This window comes from Coregonus clupeaformis, chromosome 7 (assembly GCF_020615455.1).
Source record: "Coregonus clupeaformis isolate EN_2021a chromosome 7, ASM2061545v1, whole genome shotgun sequence".
In the NCBI taxonomy this organism is placed as follows: Eukaryota; Metazoa; Chordata; class Actinopteri; order Salmoniformes; family Salmonidae; genus Coregonus; species Coregonus clupeaformis.
The window spans coordinates 19494936-19521274 of record NC_059198.1 but is presented as its reverse complement, the minus strand read 5'-3'; the positions used below and the strand labels follow the sequence as shown (position 1 = coordinate 19521274).

The following is a 26339-nucleotide window of genomic DNA, read 5'->3' as shown; positions in this document are numbered from 1 at the left end:
GAGTGCCAATATCGCCGACCGGTGGCTTCAAAACCTCTCAATGGCCAATACATAGCATCAGCAATCCAGGGTTTATATACATAATTGGTTCTGAACCATATTGGATGTTTTATTCTGTTGGACAGTTTGTTATGTTTTTTGCTCTTCCTTATCTGTGGCCTGTGTTCAGTGTGTGTGTGTGTGTGTGTGTGTGTGTGTGTGTGTGTATAGCGGTGGTGGTGACTCTAAGGCCATGCTGGTGTGTGTATTTATAGTCAGCACACCCAGTGGCCTGAATTAGTGGCCTGAATTATCCACTTAGTACACTCAGGGTTGGGGAGTAACTGATTACATGTAATCTGATTACAAAAAACTGTAATTGTAATCAGTTACGTTACCTGCACACAAAAATGTTTTTATCGGATTACAGATACTTTAGAAAAACTAGATGATTACTTCTTGTATTACTTTTAAATTCAGAAAATATGTTTGTGGGAGAAAAAAAATACATTATGACACCTTTCTGTTTTCTCAATGACATTCAATTCAGCATTGAAAAAAGGGACAAGTTTAAGTTTGTTAACCTGAGCGTGTCTGACCACAAGTCAGACTACTATGATGACATACCAAATGTGTTTGATGGATCCTTTTTGTCTTCTTCTAATGCCTCTTAAGGGGAAAGTAGCCCAAAAGTAACTGAAGGTAATCAGATTACGTTACTGGGTTTGTGTAATCGAAAAGTTACATTACTGATTACAATTTTGGACAGGTGACTAGTAACTGTAATGGATTACATTTAGAAAGTAACCTACCCAACCCTGAGTACACTGTGTCCCAGCAACAGTGGTAGCAGCGTAATGTAGGAGAGGGACACACACACACGGACTGAAAGTAACATAGCTGTCCCAGATCTCTTCTCAGCACACACACACAGGGGGAATCATTAACTACCTTACCCGCCAACGTGTGTGTGTGCATGTGTGTGTTTGTGTGTGTTACTGTGATGTGATAGATGGCTCATATATTTGCACCTGTGGAGATATGAGAGTGCGTATCTAATCTGAGGAAATGAGGATGGCGATAGTATTGATAACTCATGTCATTTATTTAAAGGCCAGACTTCATCAGTATAGAATAGAAGCTTCCCTAGATTACAACAATCTAATATAGTTTTAGAAAGATGTTGCATATCCCGTATTCACCCAATGACAACATGGATATGGTGTGTAGGCCTATGACTCGCTCCAGAGAGCTATGCTGTCATCGCAGACACATGCAGTGTGTCATTCAAGCACCTAACCTACTCACTCAGTGAGACATGGTTTGCATCCCAAATGGCAACCTATTCCCTATATAGTGCACTACTTTTGACCAGAGCCTTATGGGCCCTGGTCAAAAGTAGTACACTATATAGGGAATAGGGTGCCATTTAGGACACAACCAGTAAGACATGGGCCTGGGAGTGGGAAATGAGTGGAGTGAAAGCATGCATGAGATGTGTGGGTGTGGTAGCTTTAGCATTAGAAGGCTAGTGCTGGAGTTACTTTGTGCCCCATGTGGCAGCAGGAATGTTAATACAGGAACCAAAGAAATGGCCTGACAAACGTACAGTATCTTATCTGAACCTCTCTTCTCACTTTCCTTTCTCTCTCTCTCTCTCTCTCTCTCTCTCTCTCTCTCTCTCTCTCTCTCTCTCTCTCTCTCTGTCTCCTGAGGTTAATGTTGAGTCACTGTTTATTTCTCTCTTTCTTTCTCTCTCTCTCTTTCTTTCTCTCTCCCTTTCTTTCTCTCCCTCCCTACCTATGAGGTTACTGTTGAGTCACTCCCTAAAGATATCCTCTTCTGTCTTTTTTCTGCCTTAGGGTATGTCATTCTTTTAGGGCTGGGACAATGGAGTGATGTGTTGTTTCATATGGTGAATGATTTGTGAGGCACTCATTGTGGCGCGCTGGGGAACAATAGGGGCAGTCTAAGCTCTCCAGGCAGGCCTAATGAGAAACTGTTCATGTTTCAAACCCACTCCTAAAATCTCAGCGTTGTCCTGGGATTATCTCACTCTGGTCAGTTCACTACAGTTGTCCACCATGTTAGTGTACATGTAACACTAATATAATATAATATATTATACTACATATTTTCTATATTGTATACTTTGGTGTGTACGACATCTGACGACAGATTATCATATTGTGTTGTAGATTATAGGACAGCTAAACTGAAATAGTAGCTTGTGCTTTCTGTTGTTGATATTGGTAAATTAAAGTATGTCACTATGTACCTGTATCTTTTGTACTGAACAAATATCCCGCTCTAGTTGAATTTGTATTACTATCATCGCCGTAAGTCTCAGTCGCAGTCTGTCAGTGATTGATAGAGCAGATGAGGGCTCTGGCTCATAAAGCAGGAATGCAGGTAACTAGGGTTTTTATTTGAACTTGATACATGCTGCATGGTGAAAGTGGGTTAAGTGGGTTGAAATCTCTCTATTGCCTAACAGTGAGCAGCTGTCAGATAAATGTACAGTTGTCAGTTGTAAACACTCTTGTCTTATCGGTAACATAGACACAAGACAAGCCTGAAGCATAGTTATGTTTATGTTCAGTCTTTCACAGTAAGGAATATGCTGTTGTGTGGATATTGCTGTTTTGGCAAGCTCTACTAGACTAAATACAATACCTCTGACTTAGACTCATTGTGAAAATATTTTCAGAGACTGATTCACACAGAGTATACTCACAGCAACGTAATGGTTGACACACAAATAGTTGTTCTCAGAGCTCTGTTGTGAGTCACCTGAAGGAGTCCCAGAAGCCTTCATATCAGTTTGCCACACTCACCCACAAAGGTCAGGGGTCACAGGGAAATTTCTGCTCCCCAGATGCCTGACCCCTCAGCCCCCCTCACTGACACAATAGCTCCGTATGGAGGAGTGTATGTGTGGAGTGTGTGTGGAGTGGAGTGGAGTTTGTAGAGCGAAAGGTATTAGTGCTCCACTATGAAAGCCTTCAGTGTTCACGCACAGTCACACACAGTAACCTGAAACACTGCTGCGTTTAAGATTTACAGTTCTGATGTCTAGGTTTACATCAGATAGGCCCTACTTAATCACATATTCCAGTTAGGCTTCAGTGGAGCCTGTAATTGACATATTACAGTGATTTACAGTGCTGTTTATGAGACTAGAATAATGTCATATGTGGGACCTTTTTCATATTGTTTTTCTTTGTCATCACATTACAGTGCCCCAGATAGCAAGTATTGAGCTGGAACTAAAGAAAAACTGGTTTGTAGAGTTAGCATTGAGGCATAAACAGTGGCTAGGCCGTGACTTAGCCTGCAGGCTGAATGTTAGCTCAAGTGCTAGCTAACATTTTGGAGAATCTCTTATAAAATGGGTCAAAATCATGTATAGTAACCCTAGGTGTAAAATAGTAAATAATGGCTATTTCTCAGAAAGTTTTAAACTGTCGAGAGGAGTGAAACAAGGTTGTCCACTATCGGCATATCTATTTTTAATGGCCATCGAGATGTTAGCTATTAAAATCAGATCCAACAATAATATCAAGGGATTAGAAATCCAGGGCTTAAAAACAAAGGTGTCATTGTACGCTGATGATTCATGTTTTCTTTTAAATCCACAACTAGAATCCCTCCACAGCCTCATAGAGGATCTAGATACATTTTCTAACCTCTGTGGATATACTCGGAATACACATCCCAAAGGAAATAAATGATCTCACTCCAATACATTTTAATAGAAAGTTAGAAAAAATAGATAAGATCTTGCTACCATGGAAAGGTAAATAACTGTCAATTTGTGCAAAAATCACCCTGATTAACTCTTTAGTATTATCCCAGTTTACCTATTTGCTTATGGTCTTGCCTACGCCTAGCGAACAGTTTTTTAAATTATATGAGAAAAAAATATTCAATTTTATTTGGAACGGCAAGCCAGACAAAATTAAACGGGCCTATTTATATAATGAATATGAATTCGGGGGACAGAAATTATTAAATATTAAAGCATTAGACCTATCACTAAAAGCTTCAGTCATACAAAAGTTATACTTAAAATTACAACCAAATAATTGCAGCCTTACCGCAAAAATGGAAGAGGAAAGTGGAAGGGGGGAAAAGTAAGGAACTTGTCTGTCGGCCTTGCATTAAAGAACATAATTGGTTAAAGAAAACTGTGATAAATAAAAAAGTATACCAGTTTCATTTAAGGACCAAAGGATTGACAGCCGTCCCATATAGATTGCAAAATAGTTGGGAAGAGATTTCTGACGTACCGATCCCATGGCATAGTGTTTATGAACTGATACGCAAAACGACACCGGATTCAAAACTTAGAATCTTTCAATTTAAATTATTATATAAAATTCTTGCTACCAATAGAATGTTATTTATATGGGGGATACAATCTTCCCAGCTCTGCAGATTTTGCTACGATGAGATAGAATCATTAGATCATTTGTTTTGGTACTGTCAATTTGTAGCTTGTTTTTGGACACAGGTCCAGGAATGGCTAAAGGATTGCAATATTTACCTGGAGCTAACCCTGCAGATAGCATTACTGAGTGATCTGAAAAGTCATAGTCAATCGATCAATAATATAATAATACTTTTAGCAAAAATGTTTATTTTCAATTTACAATCTGTAGAAACAATGAGAATAGAAAGGTTCAGAACTTTTGTAAAACATCACAGTACAGTTGAAAAATATATGGCAAATAGAAATCCTATATGGATGGTGTTAAGAGATAGGTGGGTGGTGTTGAATGGAGTTGAAGGATGGGACTAATAACAACTAACAACAACTAATAACAAGATAACTAATAATGTAAGCATACTGTGTCCATAATAAGTATATAGGTTGTAGGTTGGGAGCTTTTGTGAAAGAACACAGTTAGAAAGATATGGCATATAGAAGCAAACCGGATGGACATCATGAAAATGATCGGAGAGGTTGAGAGTAGAAGAAGTTCAGGAGAAAAAACAAACAAAATATAATTATTGTAAAATTAACTGTGTCCATAACATGTATATAGTAAGTATAAGCTGGAAGTAGAGGCCTAAGCATTGTTGTTCACTAGTTTACTCCAATTAGGAAAAGGGTGGTGGGGTTGTAAAGTAATAAAGGGGAATATATATATTTTTAATGATATGTACAGTGGGGAAAAAAAGTATTTAGTCAGCCACCAATTGTGCAAGTTCTCCCACTTAAAAAGATGAGAGAGGCCTGTAATTTTCATCATAGGTACACGTCAACTATGACAGACAAATTGAGAAAAAAAAATCCAGAAAATCACATTGTAGGATTTTTAATGAATTTATTTGCAAATTATGGTGGAAAATAAGTATTTGGTCACCTACAAACAAGCAAGATTTCTGGCTCTCACAGACCTGTAACTTCTTCTTTAAGAGGCATCGCTGTCCTCCACTCGTTACCTGTATTAATGGCACCTGTTTGAACTTGTTATCAGTATAAAAGACACCTGTCCACAACCTCAAACAGTCACACTCCAAACTCCACTATGGCCAAGACCAAAGAGCTGTCAAAGGACACCAGAAACAACATTGTAGACCTGCACCAGGCTGGGAAGACTGAATCTGCAATAGGTAAGCAGCTTGGTTTGAAGAAATCAACCGTGGGAGCAATTATTAGGAAATGGAAGACATACAAGACCACTGATAATCTCCCTCGATCTGGGGCTCCACGCAAGATCTCACCCCGTGGGGTCAAAATGATCACAAGAACGGGGAGCAAAAATCCCAGAACCACACGGGGGGACCTAGTGAATGACCTGCAGAGAGCTGGGACCAAAGTAACAAAGCCTACCATCAGTAACACACTATGCCGCCAGAGACTCAAATCCTGCAGTGCCAGACGTGTCCCCCTGCTTAAGCCAGTACATGTCCAGGCCCGTCTGAAGTTTGCTAGAGTGCATTTGGATGATCCAGAAGAGGATTGGGAGAATGTCATATGGTCAGATGAAACCAAAATAGAACTTTTTGGTAAAAACTCAACTCGTCGTGTTTGGAGGACAAAGAATGCTGAGTTGCATCCAAAGAACACCATCCCTACAGTGAAGCATGGGGGTGGAAACATCATGCTTTGGGGCTGTTTTTCTGCAAAGGGACCAGGACGACTGATCCGTGTAAAGGAAAGAATGAATGGGGCCATGTATTGTGAGATTTTGAGTGAAAACCTCCTTCCATCAGCAAGGGCATTGAAGATGAAACGTGGCTGGGTCTTTCAGCATGGCAATGATCCCAAACACACCACCCGGGCAACGAAGGAGTGGCTTCGTAAGAAGCATTTCAAGGTCCTGGAGTGGCCTAGCCAGTCTCCAGATCTCAACCCCATAGAAAATCTTTGGAGGGAGTTGAAAGTGTGTGTTGCCCAGCGACAGCGCCCAAAACATCACTGCTCTAGAGGACATCTGCATGGAGGAATGGGCCAAAATACCAGCAACAGTGTGTGAAAACCTTGTGATGACTTACAGAAAACGTTTGACCTGTGTCATTGCCAACAAAGGGTATATAACAAAGTATTGAGAAACTTTTGTTATTGACCAAATACTTATTTTCCACCATAATTTGCAAATAAATTCATTAAAAATCCTACAATGTGATTTTCTGGATTTCTTTTCCTCATTTTGTCTGTCATAGTTGACGTGTACCTATGATGAAAATTACAGGCCTCTCTCATCTTTTTAAGTGGGAGAACTTGGACAATTGGTGGCTGACTAAATACTTTTTTCCCCCACTGTATATGTATGTATGTATGTATGTATATGTGTATGTGTGTGTATGTGTGTGTGTATGTATGTGTGTATATATGTGTATGTACAGTTGTCGGAAGTCGGAAGTTTACATACACCTTAACCAAATACAATTAAACTCAGTTTTTCACAATTCCTGACATTTAATCCTAGTAGAAATTCCCTGTCTTAGGTCAGTTAGGATCACCACTTTATTTTAAGAATGTGAAATGTCAGAATAATAGTAGAGAGAAGGATTTATTTCAGCTTTTATTTCTTTCATCAGATTCCCAGTGGGTCAGAAGTTTACATACACTCAATTCGTATTTGGTAGCATTCCCTTTAAATTGTTTAACTTGGGTCAAACGTTTCGGGTAGCCTTCCACAAGCGTCACACAATAAGTTGGGTGAATTTTGGCCCATTCCTCCTGACAGAGCTGGTGTAACTGAGTCAGGTTTGTAGGCCTCCTTGCTCACACACACTTTTTCAGTTCTGCCCACAAATGTTCTATAGGCTTGAGGTCAGGGCTTTGTGATGGCCACTCCAATACCTTGACTTTGTTGTCCTTAACCCATTTTGCCACAACTTTGGAAGTATTCTTGGGGTCATTGTCCATTTGGAAGACCCATTTGCGACCAAGCTTTAACTTCCTGACTGATGTCTTGAGATGTTGATTCAATATAGCCACATCATTTTCCTTCCTCATGATGCCATCTATTTTGTGAAGTGCACCAGTCCCTCCTGCAGCAAAGCACTCCCACAGCATGATGCTGCCACCCCCGTGCATCACGGTTGGGATGGTGTTCTTCGGCTTGCAAGCTGCCCCCCTTTTCCTCCAAACATAACGATGGTCATTATGGCCAAACAGTTCAATTTTTGTTTCATCAGACCAGAGGACATTTCTCCAAAAAGTACGATCTTTGTCCCCATGTGCAGTTGCAAACCGTAGTCTGGCTTTTCTATGGCGGTTTTGGAGCAGTGGCTTCTTCCTTGCTGAGCGGCCTTTCAGGTTATGTCGATATAGGACTCATTTTACTGTAGATACTTTTGTACCTGTTTCCTCCAGCATCTTCACAAGGTCCTTTGCTGGTGTTCTGGGATTGATTTGCACTTTTTGCACCAAAGTACGTTCATCTCTAGGAGACAGAACACATCTTCTTCCTGAGCGGTATGACGGCTACATGGTCCCATGGTGTTTATACTTGCGCACTATTGTTTGTACAGATGAACGTGGTACCTTCAGGCGTTTGGAAATTGCTCCCAAGGATGAACCAGACTTGTGGAGGTCTACAATTTTTTTTCTGAGGTCTTGGCTGATTTCTTTTGATTTTCCCATGATGTCAAGCAAAGACGCACTGAGTTTGAAGGTAGGCCTTGAAATACATCCACAGGTACACCTTCAATTGACTCAAATTATGTCAACTAGCCTATCAGAAGCTTCTAAAGCCATGACATTGTTTTCTGGAATTTTCCAAGCTGTTTAACGGCACAGTCAACTTAGTGTATGTAAACTTCTGACCCACTGGAATTGTGATACAGTGAATTATAAGTGAAATAATCTGTCTGTAAACAATTGTTGGAAAAATTACTTGTGTCATGCACAAAGTAGATGTCCTAACTGTCTTGCCAAAACTATAGTTTGTTAACAAGAAATTTGTGGAGTGGTTGAAAAACAAGTTTTAATGACTCCAACCTAAGCGTATGTAAACTTCCGACTTCAACTGTATATATGTATATGTATGCATATATATATATATATATATATATATATAAACATGGGGGATTGGAAGTGATGCAGACAATTACATTGATGGAAGTTACAATCTATCTGCAATATTAAGCTGATCTACCCCCTAAAAAAAAATTATAATAATACTAAAATAAACATCCTTCCTGTTATAGTAATACAATGGCAGTTCACTGTTTTTCTCTTAGTAAGTTTGCTTAGCATGTCTAACATAAGACAGTTTGTGCTTATTTTTTGGTAATTGTGTGTGTTTGTTTCAGCCTTGTGTTTGTTAACCAGCTAGCTAGTGTTTAGCTGTGTGCCTGTGCTGCAGCCCCAGTGTACCCAGTAGAAGGTGAACAGCCACCAGCAGTCTGCACAAATCTGCTTCCCTCCGCTGTGCCGTTAAAAGCCCAAAGCCTCAGAGCAAACTTCATGTTGCTGCTTGTCTCCATGGAGACACTATCCCAAAGGACTCCAGCTGGTTGTGTGGTGTGTGAGCGTGAGCAGACGGAGCTATGACTGCGTTGCGAGGAGGGAGGAGGGGGGAGGAGGGGGGAAGGAAGCCCCGGAGGCCCACCTCTCACCCCTCTAGTCTGGTTCCCACTAGATGGGCCAGTGGCAAAGTCAAAATTGGCTTTATCCTAAACATTTATGAAAACAAAATGTTGCTTTTTGGTCTTAATTCAAGGTTAGGGTTAGGCATAGGGTTAGCAGTGTGGTTAAGTTTAGGGTTAGGTTTAAAATCAGATTTTAGAAGAGAAATTGTAGAAATAGTCTGGGTTTATGACTTTGTCACTTGCCCAGATAGTGCCGACCCTCTAGTCACCCCCCTCCCCCTTCCCCCCCTCTCGCTCTCTCTCTCTCGGCTGTCTGGACCCCTTCTGTAAGCTGTCAGTGTTCCCCCGCCCCCCTTCCTGTCTTTGTGTTTGCATGGCGGTGGTGAGGGTGCTGGTGGTGGCTATGCCCTTGGCCCCCACGCGGGGGAGCCCAACACTGTTAGCTTAATAGCCCAGCGTTAGCGTAGCCCCTTGTTGTGCAGCCTCAGACACTTGTGTGAGAGGTGGTTAGTTCTCTGCTTCTGTTACCCCTCATAGCAATACACTGTCCAGGCATTTGAAAAATCACAAATTCCTAAGAACAAATTGCACACAATACACACACTCAGAAAGCGGTTAAAGTAATGGGAAAGTGTGACCAATGGAGCCAGAGGTACTTTGTGAGTTTTTGTTCTCTCGGGGCATGAAGAAGTGAATGGAGGCTTTTTTTGTGAAGGGGTGTGTGAGGGGTGTGTGTGTGTGTGTGTGTGTGGGGGGGGTCTTTGATTCTATCTAGCCCTGAGGGAGGGGATTCACCCGGAGAACAGCTATTCACACAAGCCTGTCGGCATGGGTTTTTTGAAGCATTTGTCAAAGAGGGATTTGGGCAAGTGCTAAGAAGACTTTTGTCATTCACAAACTCCTTTTCCCTCTTCTTTGGAATGACAATACACGCAGCAGGCTTCACCTCAAGAAAGGAGTGGAAATTAGATTTCAACCCAAGCACCACTTTAATTAAGAAAGTGTGTTATTGCAAGTCTGTCTTACACACTAGAAGCCATTAATGTAATTGTTAAATCAAATGAATTACATGTAAATCTAAGATCAAAATGAAATGAAATCCTAGTTTTAAAGAGGAAGAGAGTGACTAAGAATAAAAAAAGAGAGGGAAAAGGTTTTCCATATACCTTCCCGGCCCCACTTTAAATGAAGTGCAGCTTAGAAAGGCTTCATAAAGCCTTCATAAGCACTACATAAATGTGTCACAAATCATCTATAACCATATGTCAAGCTTTATAAAGGGTTTATAAATGTGGCTTAACTGTGTGACATAATCACCCATGTCAAATGGGTCATAACCCACTATGTCGACTATGACATGAACATGTGCTTTATAAAGGGTGACATGTTGTGCTGCAGGATGACACACGCTCTAAAGTGAAGTCATGTTAGTCCCATTAGACCCCCAACATAAGGAAACAGAAAGTGGCTTTCTTCTGGAACCAAGTTACATGTTCCTCAGTACACAAAGACGCACACAACAATATAACAAATCATAAATCGGCAGAATGCTATTTATTAACACTTTATTTAGTGTCCTGTAATACGTTGTTTGAAGTGAAACACCTTCGTCATTCATAACACATCCATAAAGACTCTATATCGCGTGACAGTGTACTTACTTTAATAAAGTCAGACACCTTTGGTCATTCATAACACATACATAAATGCCTTGTATCATATGACGCTGTACTTACTATAAAGTCAGACACCTTTGGTCATTCATAACACACATATTAATGAGGCAAATGTATTAACACTTAAGGAATGATCACTATCAGCTAAAACAAATAAACATTCAAGACAAGTTTAAACTATACAGTTCCTTTTATTTTTACATTTTAAACACCTTCCCATTAATATCCAACCCCCACTTATCACCCTCCCTATCCCTAACACATGGGATGTGAAATTCAAAAGTTAAAACAATACAAATACATGAAGTTTAAAAAAGTCAAGCAATGCATTTACATTGAACATTACACAGGGCTGTGAACAGTGTAGCTTGTCCCTGAGCTGGCGGACAAACAGTTCTTGCCTCTCTGCCTGCCGGAGGTACTGCATTTTGGTTCATTGTAGAAATAGTAATATTATGTGTTATTATTATATCCTTATTACAGACTGTCTCGAGGGGAAAACAACATTTCAAACGAATCACAAATTATTAACGTGATCAGGAAAACATATTAGATCAGGACATATGTCAAATTCCATAATGAACAAATACAGTATGATGTTAAAAGCAGAATAATGATAGGCCTGGTATATTTTTCAGGTTGTCTTAACTTTAGAAGGGTTTCAGCATCGTCTGCCAGGTCATTTGCCATCTTCTCCTCCTATGGAAGACAACAACTCACGTCTGATGCCACTCCATCACAGGTTACCCTTGCATTTGAAGATATACATATTTTTAAACAATCTCCAAGAGTGAAGAGATGGATGCTCAAACAGAAACTTAAACCATTACATTAAAAGTAATAAATGACAGGTCTCTGTATGAACTAACCTGTCAGCAATGTCAGCAGTCAGTGCAGCAGTCTGGGGATGAAGTTGTTGAGGAATGGAATGAGGTTGAGGAGGCCATCTCAAGCACTTGGGTTTGTGGGGACAGCTTGGGTTTCAGTGCCTTCCTTGGCTATCTACCTAAATAACTTATTAAACAGATATACTGTAAGAGTCAAGGCAACATAACATAAAAAACGATTTAATAACAACCATTGTTAAGCCATACAAAACAATTAGGCCTAGACCTAGCTAGCTAACTGGTTTCTGATAAAACATTCACCTTCAATATGATTTTCCACTTTTTCTTTTTTTTTCACCTTTATTTAACCAGGTAAGCCAGTTGAGAACAAGTTCTCATTTACAACTGCGACCTGGCCAACATAAAGCAAAGCAGTGCGATAAAAACAACAACACAGAGTTACATATGGGAAAAACAAAACATAAAGTCAAAAATACAACAGAAAATATATATACAGTGTGTGCAAATGTAGCAAGTTATGGAGGTAAGACAATAAATAGGCTATAGTGCAAAATAATTACAATTAGTATTAACACTGGAATGATAGATGTGCAAGAGATGATGTGCAAATAGAGATACTGGGGTGCAAATTAGCAAAATAAATAACAATATGGGGATGAGGTAGTTGGGTGGCCTCATTTCAGATGGGCTGTGTACAGGTGCAGTGATCGGTAAGGTGCTCTGACAACTGATGCTTAAAGTTAGTGAGGGAGATAAGTGTCTCCAGCTTCAGAGATTTTTGCAATTTGTTCCAGTCATTGGCAGCAGAGAACTGGAAGGAATGGCGGCCAAAGGAGGTGTTGGATTTGGGGATGACCAGTGAGATATACCTGCTGGAGCGCAGACTACGGGTGGGTGTTGCTATGGTGACCAATGAGCTAAGATAAGGCGGGGATTTGCCTAGCAGTGATTTATAGATGGCCTGGAGCCAGTGGGTTTGGCGACGAATATGTAGTGAGGACCAGCCAACAAGAGCGTACAGGTTACAGTGGTGGGTAGTATATGGGGCTTTGGTGACAAAACGGATGGCACTGTGATAGACTACATCCAATTTGCTGAGTAGAGTGTTGGAGGCTATTTTGTAAATGACATCGCCAAAGTCAAGGATCGGTAGGATAGTCAGTTTTACGAGGGCATGTTTGGCAGCATGAGTGAAGGAGGCTTTGTTGCGAAATAGGAAGCCGATTCTAGATTTAACTTTGGATTGGAGATTCTTAATGTGAGTCTGGAAGGAGAGTTTACAGTCTAACCAGACACCTAGGTATTTGTTGTTGTCCACATACTCTAGGTCAGACCCGTCGAGAGTAGTGATTCTAGTCGGGTGGGCGGGTGCCAGCAGCGTTCGATTGAAGAGCATGCATTTAGTTTTACTAGTGTTTAAGAGCAGTTGGAGGCTACTGAAGGAGTGTTGTATGGCATTGAAGCTCGTTTGGAGGTTTGTTAACACAGTGTCCAATGAAGGGCCAGATGTATACAAAATGGTGTCGTCTGCGCAGAGGTGGATCTGAGAGTCACCAGCAGCAAGAGCGACATCATTGATATACATCTGGCCCTTCATTGGACACTGTGTTAACAAACCTCCAAACGAGCTTCAATGCCATACAACACTCCTGCACTCTGTTGTCCTGCACAAACATTTTCTGCAATAGAAAATGAAAGATTATTAGCTGTAGCTAGAGACAACCTAGTCCTCTTTTATTATTTAGCTGAGCCTGCTAGCTAGCTAGCAAAATGTCATATTGGTATAGTTAGCTAGCTAACTAGCTTATGCTGCTAACGTTAGCTAGCTATCTATCTGACATTTGCTAGCTAGCTAGCAGTTGCTGTGAAGTCATCGAAATTATTTGAAATTAAGATTGAGGTAGCCATGTAATCAGTGCTTGACTTAGATGGCAATAGGTGCCGGTAATCATTTTGGGTGCAGGTACTGTTTACATTTAGGTGCAGGAGCTGCACATTACTTTTGAGCTAATATTCTATAAGAGGAACAGGAGCTCAAGCAGTAGAACATTGCTGGTACTCAGCTCCGATGAGCTCCTGCCTAAGTCAAGCACTGCATGTAATCTAGCTAAACACTTAACCTTTATTTATGGTCATTTAAATTAGTTAACTTACCCGTTTTAAGCTTTCCAGTGGGTATTTGATACATAAACACTGCTAAGCAAACAGTGCTAGGTGCATGTGCACTTCAATTAAAGGGTAACTAAATTTTTCCCAGACATAAAATGTGGTCCCCTGATGTGGTTTAAACATTGTTGTGATCATGGAATATCCAATTTTGCTATTTTTCTATAAACAATTTGTGATTTTTATAGTGAAAACCAGAAAAAATGGGAGAAATCAGAAACCTGGAAAACAAAAACAAAAAAAATATACCCCAAAAAATAACGGAATTAGGCAAAAAAAAAAGTGGGGAAAGTTGAGGTCAGGTCCAATGTTGACTATGCACCCAAGAGGGAAAGAGGTTGGGCCATCCTTGAATTGTTTTAATTTAGAGTAATAACAAATCGAATCAAATGTATTGGTCACATACACATGGTTAGCAGATGTTATTCCGAAATGCTTGTGCTTCTAGTTCCGACAGTGCAGTAATATCTAGCAATAAATATCTAACAGTTCCACAACAAATATCTAATACACACAAATCTAAGTAAAGGAATGGAATAAGAATATATAAATATATGGATGAGCAATGTCATTGTCAGAGCGGCATAGGCTAAGATGCAATAGATAGTATAGAATACAGTATATACATATGAGACGAGTAATGAAAGATATGTAAACATTATTAAAGTGGCATTATTAAAGTAACTAGTGTTCCATTTATTAAAGTGGCCAGTGATTTTCAAGTCTATATGTAGGCATCAGCGCCTCTGTGCTAGTGATGGCTGATGGCCTTGAGATAGAAGCTGTTTTTCAGTCTCTCGGTCCCAGCTTTGATGCACCTGTACTGACCTCGCCTTCTGGATGATACATTTACATTTACATTTTAGTCATTTAGCAGACGCTCTTATCCAGAGCGACTTACAGTTAGTGAGTGCATACATTTTTCATACTGGTAGCGGGGTGAACAGGCAGTGGCTCAGGTGGTAGTTGTCCTTGATTATCTTTTTGGCCTTCCTGTGATATTGGGTGCTGTAGGTGTCCTGGAGGGCAGGTCGTTTGCCCCCGGTGATGCATTGTGCAGACCGCACCACCCTCTGGAGAGCCCTGCGGTTGTGGCCGGTGCTGTTGCCATACCAGGCGGTGATACAGCCCGACAGGATGCTCTCAATTGTGCATCTGTAAAAGTTTGTGAGGGTTTTAGGTGACACCCCAAATTTCTTCAGCCTCCTGAGGTTGAAGAAACGCTGTTGCGCCTTCTTCACCACACTGTCTGTGTGGGTGGACCATTTCAGTTTGTCAGTGATATGTACACCAAGGAACTTTCCACCTTCTCCACTGCTGTCCCGTCGATGTGGATAGGGGGGTACTCACTCTGCTGTTTCCTGAAGTCCACGATCATCGCCTTTGTTTTGTTGACGTTGAGTGAGAGGTTATTTTCCTGACACCAGACTCCGAGAGCCCTCACCTCCTCCCTGTAGGCTGTCTCATCGTTGTTGGTAATCAAGCCTACTACTGTTGTGTCGTCTGCAAACTTGATGATAGAGTTGGAGGCGTGCATGGCTACGCAGTCATGGGTGAACAGCGAGTACAGGAGGGGGCTGAGCACACACCCTTTATAAGATGCACTTCATTTAAAGTGGGAATACATTCCCTCCTAATGGAGCTGAGGAATCCAGAGTCACATTCCTCCCACGGCGTTCCTTCAGACAAACTGCGTCCTTGAGACTGTCTGGTGTATGTGTGGGTGTGCTTGAGATGTCCTCCTCTACCTCATCTCATTCCTTACAAGCCCTTCCCAAAAATGCAGAATTTAGTAACACAAGAGGAATAAAATAAAATACACAAGAATGGAGCTATATACAGGGAGTACCAGTACCAGTACCAGATGAATGTGCAGAGGTACAAGGTATTTGAGGTATATATGCACATGGAGGTAAAGTGACTAGGCATCAGGAAAGATAATAATAAGAGCAAAATAAAGGACATAGTAGCAGCAACATATGATGAGTGTAAAGTTGTGTGTGTGTGCGTGTGGTATGAATGTGCGTGTGTGTAATGTGTATGTATGTGTGTTTGCATTGTGTCGGTAGCATGTGTGTTTTATGTGTGTGTGTGTGTGTGTGTGTGTGCGTATGTAGTGTGTGTGGGTTTTGTGTGGGAGTGTCAATGTAATGTGTGTGAGTGAGTATGTACACCACCATTCAAAGGTTTGGGCTCACTTAGAAATGTCCTTGTTTTTGGAAGAAAAGCAATTTTCTTGTCCATTAAAATAACATCAAATTGATCAGAAATACAGTGTAGACATTGTTAATGTTGTAAATGGCTATTGTAGCTGGAAACGGCTGATTTTTTATGGAATATCTACATTGCTGATGCTCCAGATACTCAACTAGTCTCAAGAAGGCCAGTTGTATTGCTTCTTTAATCAGCACAACAGTTTTTAGCTGTGCTAACATAATTGCAAAAGGGTTTTCTAATGAACAATTAGCCTTTTAAAATGATAAACTTGGATTAGCAAACACAATGTGTCATTGGAACACAGGACTGATGGTTGCTGATAATGGGCCTCTGTACGGCTATGTAAATATTCCATTAAAAATCAGCCGTTTCCAGCTACAATAGCCATTTACATTAACAATGTCTACACTGTATTTCTGATCAATTTGATGTTATTTTAATGGACAAAAAAATTGCTTTTCTTTCGAAAACAAGGACATTTCTAAGTGACCCCAAACTTTTGAACGGTAGTGTATATAGAGTCTAGTGAGTGTGTGTAGGGTCAGTGCAATATAGAGTCAGTGCAGATAGTTCGGGTACCATTAATTGACGATTTAGCAGTCTGGCTATTTAGCAGTCTTATGGCTTAGGGGTAGAAGCTGTCTCAGAGCCTGTTGGTCTTAGAGCCGATGCTCCAGTACTGTTTGCTGGATGGTAGCAGAGTGAACAGTCTATGGCTTGGGTGGCTGGAGTCTTTGGCAATTTTTCAGGCCTTCCTCTGACACCGCCTGATATAGAAGTCCTGGATGGCAGGAAGCTCTGCCCCAGTGATGTACTGGGCTGTCTGCACCACCCTCTGTAGCGCTTTGCAGTCAAGGGCGGTGCATTTGCCGTACCAAGCAGTGATGCAGCCAGTCAAGATGCTCTCGATGGTGCAGTTGTAGAACTTTTGAGGATCCGAGGGCCCATGCCTAATATTTTCAGCCTCCTGATGGGAAGAAGCGCTGCCTTGCCCTCTTCACAACTGTGCAGGTGTGTGTGGACCATGTTAAGTCCTTAGTGATGTGGACACCAAGGAACTTGAAGCTTTCAATCCGCTCCACAACATCCCTGTCGATGTGGATGGGGGCGTGCTCTCCCCTCTTTCTCCTGTAGTCCACGATCAGCTCCTTTGTTCTTACTGACATTGAGGGAGAGGTTGTTGTCCTGGCACCACACTGCTATGTCTCTGACCTCCATCCTATAGGTTGTATCATTGCTGTCGATGATCAGGCCAGCCACTGTCGTGTCATCAACAAACTTGATGATGGTGTTCTAGTCATGCATGGCCATGCAGTTGTGGGTGAACAGGGAGTACAGGAGGGGACTAAGCACACACCCCTGAGAGGCCCCCGTGTTATAATTTATCATTGCGTTTGTTCTGTAATTTCCCCCCACATCACTGTAATGGCATTGTGTCATATGGACAGCCAAATTGAACTGGGACTCTTTTACGTGGAATATTTCTGAGGTTTGGAGATCAAGTGGCATGATTGGAATGCTCAGATCTGGAAGCTCTTGGTTTAGTCCCTGTGAGGGATGCATGAAGTTCACTGTGTTCATTAAGTTGCTAAGCACACACATGCGCGCGCGCGCACACACACACACACCACAGTGTTTCCCAGGTCACCACTGACAATAGTGGTGGGTATGGACGTGTTTAACTATTCTTGTGGGGACCAGAAGTCCCCGCAAGAATAGTAAACAAGCACAATTTCACCAATTCTGTTAGTCCCCACATGGTCAAATGCTATTTTTAGGGGTTTAGGTTTAGGGTTAAGGTTAGAAATAGTGTTAGGGTTAGAATTATATTAAGGGTTAGGGTTAGGAGCTAGGGTTAGTTGTAGGGTTAGGGTTAGGAGCTAGGGTTAGGTTTAGGGTTAGGCTTAAGGGGGCGATAACTGCAGGCGATAGAGCTTCTAAAAGACTGACATTGAATCCCCTGAACTTCTGCTCCCTGTTCGTCTGGCAAGGCCAATACCATAGCTTCTCTTTCTATCTGTGTCAGTCAGTGGATGTGTCCCAAATGGCACCCTATTCCCTTTATAGCACACTACTTTTGACCAGAGCCCAATGAGCTGGTCCTATGGGCCCCGGTCAAAAGTAGTGCACTATAAAGGGATTAGGGTGCCATTTGGAACACAGACAGTGTGGGTAGGTGGGTGCTTATACTTGTCCTACTGGTCTGTACTCAGTGACCTTTGTAGAGATTAGCAGAGTGTCAATCATAGACCCATAGAGCAAAACATCAGAACTGGGTTAAAAACAACCCAGCTCTGGGTAAATAGTGGACAGAACAGACATTGGGTTATTTTGACCCACTTAGTTGGGTTGTTTTCTTTGAAGACTGGAGGCGTGGCTTAGTAGGAGTGTGGCTGTCAGATAGTTATTTTTGGCCACCCATGAGAGTAAATGTCATTCCAGTTAATATTTTCTGTTGTGATCACATGTTAAGGTTAATTACTGATACTTTTAAAGCTTTAATGCCTATGCATATCTCAATGTTGGGATGGTCACCACTTTGTTCTTTAAATTTAATTGAAATGTTCCCTCAATATTTTTGCACATATATTAATATATTTACTTAATAACATGATTTTAATATTATAACAAAGTCGTAACTCTCCAACAATGGGATATGCATAGGCACTTGAGGAACTGATAATCTTGTGTAAGCCTCATAAAAGCTACAAAAATGTGATGGCAATACAACAGATCATGAACCGGAATGACATTTACTCTCATGGGTGGCCAAAAATAACTATTTGAAACCCACGCCCCTACTAAGCCAAGCCTCCAGTCTTCTGATCTGACCTGGTGGGTCATAGCTTGATAACCCAGCATCAATAACCCAACAACTCAACTAAGGCTGCGTTCAAACAGGCAGCCCAATTCTAATCTTTTTTTCACTAATTGGTCTTTTGACCAATTAGATCCACTCTGAAAAGGATCTGATGTGATTGGTCATAAAACCAATTAGTTGAAAAATATATAATAATTGGCTACCTGTGTAAACACAGCCTATGTGACCCAACTGGCTGGGTCAAAATAACCTAACGTGTGTTCTGTCCAATATTTACCTAAATTGGGTTGTTTTTAAGCCAGTATTTTTTGGAGTGTAGGATGCTTTCTCACGGGGTGGCCTGAAGTCACTTCATAATCTGTTGTCCTCTGTTATGATGATATTAAACAAGTGATTGGACTTTTATAGTCAGTGGCATAGCACATTATAAGTGTATTATAAGACATTATAAAGGACGTTATAAAGCATTATTCGTATGTACTTCATAGAAAGTGTTACCAAATATATGAAGTGCTGCACTGTTACAGCTTTAACTGGATGGCACAAAAAAATAAAAAAAATAATTTCTTAATATTTCTTGAACAAGTAGCACAGCGTTAGCGAACACCTGGTAACGTAGTCTTTGGCAACTCTTCCTGTTAGCTACAATTATCTAATCTCAATACAATCTTCTCTATGTAAGCCTCCTTATCTGAACTTGTCAGAACTTGACTGTACAGACTGATGGCTGCCTTTGAGGATTCATTCATTCAATTGTGGTCTTGACGGGAGGCATTAAAGGCAGCCAGCCAGCCAGCCAGCCAGCCAGGCAACCCTCTCACCTCTGCTGCGGTAATGTAGCTGTCAAGAGCGATGGGAGGGCCCACATAAACATTTTATCTAATGGTTTTCGACATGGCACTCACGCACACACACACAAACACACACAAACACACACACACAAACACACACACTCAGGGTTTGGCAGACAACGGGCACTGTACGTTTTAGGATGTTTGTCTTTTTCAGGGATTAAAGGGATCCAGGAAATTCACTCACTGTCCTAGTTTCTGGGACGGGAGTCAACGGGAGTCAGCCAGTGACCTAGTTCTGATGGGGACATGGGGAAGAGAAATCAAAGGCATAACGCTGTTATGTTCTGTGGTGTTATGTTCTATGGTGTTATGTTCTGTGGTGTTATGTTCTGTGTTTGGTGCCTTATTTGGAACCCTATCCCCTTTTGCACTACTTTTGAGCAGGTGCACTATTTTGACCAGGGCCTGGTTGAAAGTATTGCACTGTATAGGGAATAGGGTGCCATTTGATGTGCTCTGTGTGGACTCCCTGCGCACTTGTGAGACCAGGGCCTGCATAACTGCCTACCTGTCGCTGTAATCAGAGACGGCACTCACTGACAGAGAGAGAGAGTGATAGAGAGAGACAATTGATGTATGCATTAGTTTGTGGATCTTGTTTGTTTGAGCATTGATCTTAGCGTTAGGGCTTGATGCAGTGACACCCTACCTCATTACTCAGTACACATCTTTGTTTATAGACACTCACACCCACACACACACACATGCAGTTGGCCTGTTATGATTACGTAAAGGAGGTCAGGCAATAGAGGAGATCAGGATGGCAGCTTTCAGCCACAATAGACTAGATCAGTAGGTCAAGTGAAGTGACCAACGGACAAATCTTTTTAGTGGTTAAACTAAGCTTTGTTAAAGATGCTCCTTATCTAGATTATACACTACTTGTTCATTTGACAGCAAACCTAGCTAATCCCCCTGTGAACTACTCAGTCACTACTGTACTTAATCTCGTTCCCATACACTTCCGCCCAAATGCTTCCGCACAAACTTGGCCTTCCTTAGCTAATACAGAAGACCGGGAGAAACTCCCGGCGCATAGGCATTGGCTTAATCTGCTTAATCTACCAACCAATCATCTCCCACAACACCTTCCCCCTAATCCTCCCCACGCCTCGCAATTGTGTGTTTCGCTAAAATTAAATGATGACAAATACAAATACATACTCAGTATGTCACTCTCATAGAAATCTATGTTCACTCCCACTAAGGCCAATAGTTGAATAGTTGATATCCCAGGCTTATATGCACTGTGTGCAATAGCCTGGAGATGAGGTTACTACTGTACTGTTCGTACTTGCAGAAATGCAACAAAAAAAGTTAGAACAATTTATTTTATATGTTTGTAGTTTTCTCTGACTTTTTATGTCGTAACCATTTTTCCCCACGTTCCCGCTGCACTGTTGTTAATATATATTTTTCTGTTTTCATAATTTTGTAGTTTCCTCTGTAGTTTTTGTAGATTTCAAACCAGTTTGTCCCACTTCCCCACTGCAGTGTCATCAATATATTTTGTCCATAATTTTGTAGTTTTCTCTGTATATTTTGTAGCTTTTTCTAACCAGTTTTTCCACTTCTGTCCCCCTCGGCAGTGTCGTCATGCATCACCACGTATAAGAAGATGCCTCCGCCGGTGCCGCCGCGCACCACCCCGCCCAAGCCCTTTATTTCCATCACGGCCCAGAGCAGCACCGAGTCGGCCCAGGATGCCTACATGGACGGGGGGTCAGGCCCCCGGACCCACATCAGCACCTCCCAGCCCGGCCTGTCCAACTCCACAGAGAGCATCGACAGTATGAAGGTATATCATATAATAAAGTATATTGTATATTATGAAAATATTATAAAACGTAACGGTATAGCAATAATCTGATTTTATCAGTGTCATTTTGTGTTTATGAAATGTGTGTTTTTGTCAACAACAAAAAAAATATATATACATGTATATATATATTTTTTACTATATTTGATTGTTATATTTTATTATTATTATTATTATTATAAAGGCCCTGATGGCAGCTATCGAGGCAGCTAACGCCCAGGTCCACGGCCCAGCCAGCCAGCATGTCACGAACAGCACCATCACTGCCACCACCACTGCCTCCAGCGACAGCAAGAGAGACGCGTTCCGGAAGTGCCTCTCCATAGGGATACAGGTCAAAGAACAGATACAGATATGCCTACGACCGTATTGACCAAACAATGACCACATGCTGACCACACACTGACCTGTGGTCTGTTCTTAATGGACGTATCTCGGTTAACCCAGAACTAAATTATTGCGTAATTTGGTCAGATTCTACCATTTATGTTTACATAGTCTGTCCAGTAGAGATTATTAACTGACTTACCTGTATAAATAAAGTTGAAATAAAAATAATAATCTGTGTGCTGTTGCAGGTGGATGGACCAGAGGAGGTTGGGGGGACGGAGGAGCACTCCAAGTTCCAGTCAGTGGGCATCCAGGTGGAAGAGGAGAGATGGTGAGTAGGGAGAGAGAAAGCAAGAGAGGGAGCGTGTGAACTATTTTCTGTCATTCGTGTTAGTGTTTTTCTTGTATCCTGTTGCAGTCTGCTGGTGTCTCTGCTAACTGACTGTCCACTCATTGTGCATTCAGTTGGCACCTCTCTCTGACACTCCCCCTCAGGCCTGAGAGCTGTATGTATATAACTGTGTGCCTTGGGGTTCGGCATAGTGACTGTAGGCTGCCGGGTCCCCCATCCCACCCACACCTCACCCCACAACAGCTGTCCCCAGCTCTGAGGAGTTTGGGCATCAGAACCCCTTGACTAGGGGGCCCATGCATGCAGTGACAGATGGGGGAGTGGAGGATGTGTTGGAGAGAGGGGATAGGGAGGGGGTGGGGGCAGTTAGTTGACAGCCATCTGTTGCACCAGTCATTGTGATGTGGCCAGGCCACACAGGACAGTTTTCTGTCAATGTCCTGTTCTTTTCAGTACATGGTCATGTACAATCCCCCCAAGCCCAACTCCCCCTTTGCCTGCCCTACACGTAACAGTTCCTATAGGTCCCCTATCTCCCCCTAAGCCCTTATACTAAAGCCTATATAGCATGCCAATTGACCACCTCATTGGACAACTGCCCTGGTCCCTGACTAAACTTATACAAGGAGCATTTGCACAGGCGGGAAGTCAGGGAACGTTCCTGGTTCCTGGAGTGTTAAAATATGTCACGCAGCAGGAAGTTATGTGTCAGTGTGTCTGCCTGCGTAACTCCCATCCACTTAGCACAGTAACCCCTCTGTTAGTCAGAGCTGAGGGGAGATGACCAATTTAGAGACTGCACTAGACCCAGTAATCTGATTTCATACTGTACACAGAACATGGTTAGGAATCAAAGAGCCCAGTCTCAACCTACCAAGGTCATGTCCAGGACTGCAGTTTCAGAGTCAGATGCAGAAATCTTGTCTGTGTACCAAATGGCACCCTATCACCTATAGTGCACTGCATTTGACCAGAGCCCTATGGCTGGGCCTATTTGCCCTGGTCAAAAATAGTGCAATACATAGAGAATAGTGTGCCATTTGGAACAAAGTAATCTGGAGTTTTTCCTCAAAGAGCTTTCCACAGATGACTAGCCAAGCATTGAAAAGGAGGCACATCTCCAAGCAGCCAAGGCAAACATTAACTCCTGTAGACACTTCTGCTAGTCCAGTGGCTCTGGGGTTTAATGTCACACATGTGCCTTCCCTTGGTACATGTTTGATTTTGTGTGTGTGTGTGTGTGTGTGTGTGTGTGTGTGTGTGTGTGTGTGTGTGTGTGTGTGTGTGTGTGTGTGTGTGTGTGTGTGTGTGTGTGTGTGTGTGTGTGTGTGTGTGTGTGTGTGTGTGTGTGTGTGTGTGTCCCAGCAGGGCCGTCCTGGGAGGTCATGGTCTGGGCAGAGTGCCCCTATACATTCCCAGACAGTGAGAGTGCATCTCTTCTGTGGCCCTACCCCACTCACAGTAAATATGTGTGTGTGTGTGTGAGTGTGGGGGGTCATAACCTCACCTCAGTGTTTGAACTAGGCTTAAGCCTGCCAAACTGAGAGGTAGTGGAGGAGAGCAGTAAAAGAGAGGAACACTACAAACAACCTGGCTGCCTTTTCAAGACATCTGTCAGCTGTCTGCTCAGACAACTTAATGTTGTCTAATGTAGGTTATTATCAATAATATCACACTATGATTATTATATCATTAACATATATGCTACTGTATGAACTGAAATGTGTCCTTAAAAATAATTCTGGAATAACATAATTGTATGAGTTTAGACAATGTTCAGAGCCCTAAACTGTACAAGTGTACCAAGTTTCATGCTTTTATGAAAAAGTGAATGATTTTTTTACATATCGCCTGGAATACAACCAGTGGTGGAAAAAGTACCCAGTTGTCACCCAGTAAAATACTACTTGAATAAAAATCTAAATTTGGTTTTAAATATGCATAAGTATCAAAAGTAGATGTAAGTGCTAAAATATACTTAATTATCAAAGGTAAAAGTAAAAGTATGAATAATTTCAGATTCCTTATAAAAAAGCAAACTAGACGACACAATGTTCTCCTTTTTTTTCTTTTTTTTGGATAGCCAGGGGCACACTCCAACATTCAGACATAATTTACAAACGAAGCATGTGTGTTTAGTGAGTCCGCCAGATCAGAGGCAGTAGGGATGACCAGGGATGTTCTCTTGATAAGTGTGTTAATTGGACCATTTTCCTGTCCTGCTAAGCATTCAAAATGTAACGAGTACTTTTGGGTGTCAGGGAAAATGTATGGAGTAGAAAGTACAGTGTATTCGGAAAGTATTCAGACCCCTTCCCTTTTTCTACATTTCCACGTTACAGCCTTATTCTAAAATTAATTAAATTAAATGTTTTCCTCATCAATCTAAACACAATAGCCCATATTGATCAATTTTTGCTAATTTATTACAAATAAAAAACTGAAATAACATATTTACATAAGTATTTTTGACCCTTTGCTATGAGACTCGAAATTGAGCTCAGGTGCATCCTGTTTCCATTGATCATCCTTTAGATGTTTCTACAACTTGATTGGAGTCCACCTGTGGTAAATTCAATTGATTGGACATGATTTGGAAAGGCACACACAGTTGACAGTGCATGTCAGAGCAAAAACCAAAACCATGAGGTCGAAGGAATTGACTGTAGAGCTCAGAGACAGGATTGTGTCGACACAGCATGGCACAGACCTGGGGAAGGGCACAAAAAAATTATGCAGCATTGAAGGTCCCCAAGAACACAGTGGCCTCCATAATTCTTAAATGGAAGAAGTTTGGAACCACCAAAACTCTTCCTAGAGCTGGCTGCCCAGCCAAACTGAGCAATAGAGGGAGAAGGGCCTTGGTCAGGGAGGTGACAACCATCTCTGCAGAACTCCACCATTCAGGCCTTTATGGTAGAGTGGCCAGACAGAAACCACTCTTCAGTAAAAGGCACATGACAGCCCGCTTGGAGTTGGCCAAAAGGCACCTAAAGGACTCTCAGACCATGAGAAACAAGATTCTCTGGTCTGATGAAACCAAGATTGAACTCTTTGGCCTGAATGCCAAGCGTCACATCTGGAGGAAACCTGGCACCATCCCTACGGTGAAGCCTGGTGGTGGCAGCATCATGCTGTAGGGATGTTTTTCAGTGGCAGGGACTGGGAGACAAGTCAGGATTGAGGGAAAGATGAACGGAGCAACGTACAGAGAGATCCTTGCTCCAGAGCACTCAGGACCTTAGACTAGGGCGAAGGTTCACCTTCCAACAGGACAACGATCCTAAGCACACAGCCAATACAACGCAGGAGTGGCTTCGGGACAAGTCTCTGAATATCCTTGAGTGGCCCAGCCAGAGCCCAGACTTGAACCCGATCGAACATCTCTGGAGAGACCTAAAAATAGCTGTGCAGCGACACTCCCCAGCCAACCTGACAGAGCTTGAGAGGATCTGCAATGAAGAATGGGAGAAACTCCCCATATACAGGTGTGCCAAGCTTGTAGCGTTATACCCAAGAAGACTCGAGGCTGTAAATGCTGCCAAAGGTGCTTCAACAAAGTACTGATTACTTATGTAAATGTAATATTTCCGTTTTTATTTTGTAATACATTTGCAAAAATTATAAAACCTGTTTTTGCTTTGTCATTATGGGGTATTGTGTGTAGATTGATGAAGATTTGTATTTATTTAATACATTTTAGAATAAGGCTGTAATGTAACAAAATGTGGAAAAAGTCAAGGGGTCTGAATACTTTCCGAATGCACCGTACATTATTTTCTTTAGGAATGTAGTGGAGTAAAAATAAAAGTTGTCAAAAATATAAATAGTAAAGTACAGATACCCTTAAAAACGACTTAAGTAGTACTTTAAAGTATTTTGACTTAAGTACTTTACACCGCTGAATACAACTCTACCAATTTCAATCTAACTTACAAATCCTCATTCTAACAGCAACTACTCTACAAAGATGTTCCTACTTATGTCATGACCCCATACATTCCATATGGTCAACTTATGGCGGCAAATGGGGTAGGTGAAGGTTGGATTTTTTCTACACAGCTGGCTTTCCAGTCACTGGTACCATGGAATGTGTGTGTGTGTAGGGTCTATAGTGGTCCTAGTGATCAAACCATACGGTCCTCAACCTACATTGACCGCCTTGAAAAGTCAGTCAGAGACGGTCAGACCTTCTACTGCTTTATGGTCCTGTTTAAGAGGAC

At 41.7% G+C, this 26339-nt stretch overlaps 1 protein-coding gene and 1 long non-coding RNA gene across 4 annotated transcripts in view; one reads left to right on the top strand and one right to left on the bottom strand.

Annotated features, from left to right (window-relative positions):
- The window catches only part of dlgap1b (discs, large (Drosophila) homolog-associated protein 1b), a 287295-nt gene that overhangs the window by 240553 nt on the left and 20403 nt on the right, over nucleotides 1-26339 (top strand). For all 3 annotated transcript variants that reach the window (XM_041881102.2, XM_041881100.2, XM_041881103.2), the window contains exons 7-9: nucleotides 21205-21413; nucleotides 21619-21768; nucleotides 22013-22095. In XM_041881102.2, coding sequence (XP_041737036.2) covers nucleotides 21205-21413; nucleotides 21619-21768; nucleotides 22013-22095 — 442 coding nt within the window. The remainder of the gene's footprint in view (nucleotides 1-21204; nucleotides 21414-21618; nucleotides 21769-22012; nucleotides 22096-26339) is intronic.
- Nucleotides 10649-22043, bottom strand: LOC121569857. Its single transcript, XR_006001397.1, has 3 exons — nucleotides 21964-22043; nucleotides 11579-11715; nucleotides 10649-11457 (listed from the first exon to the last, which is right to left on the bottom strand). It is a non-coding gene; the product is annotated as an uncharacterized LOC121569857 (long non-coding RNA).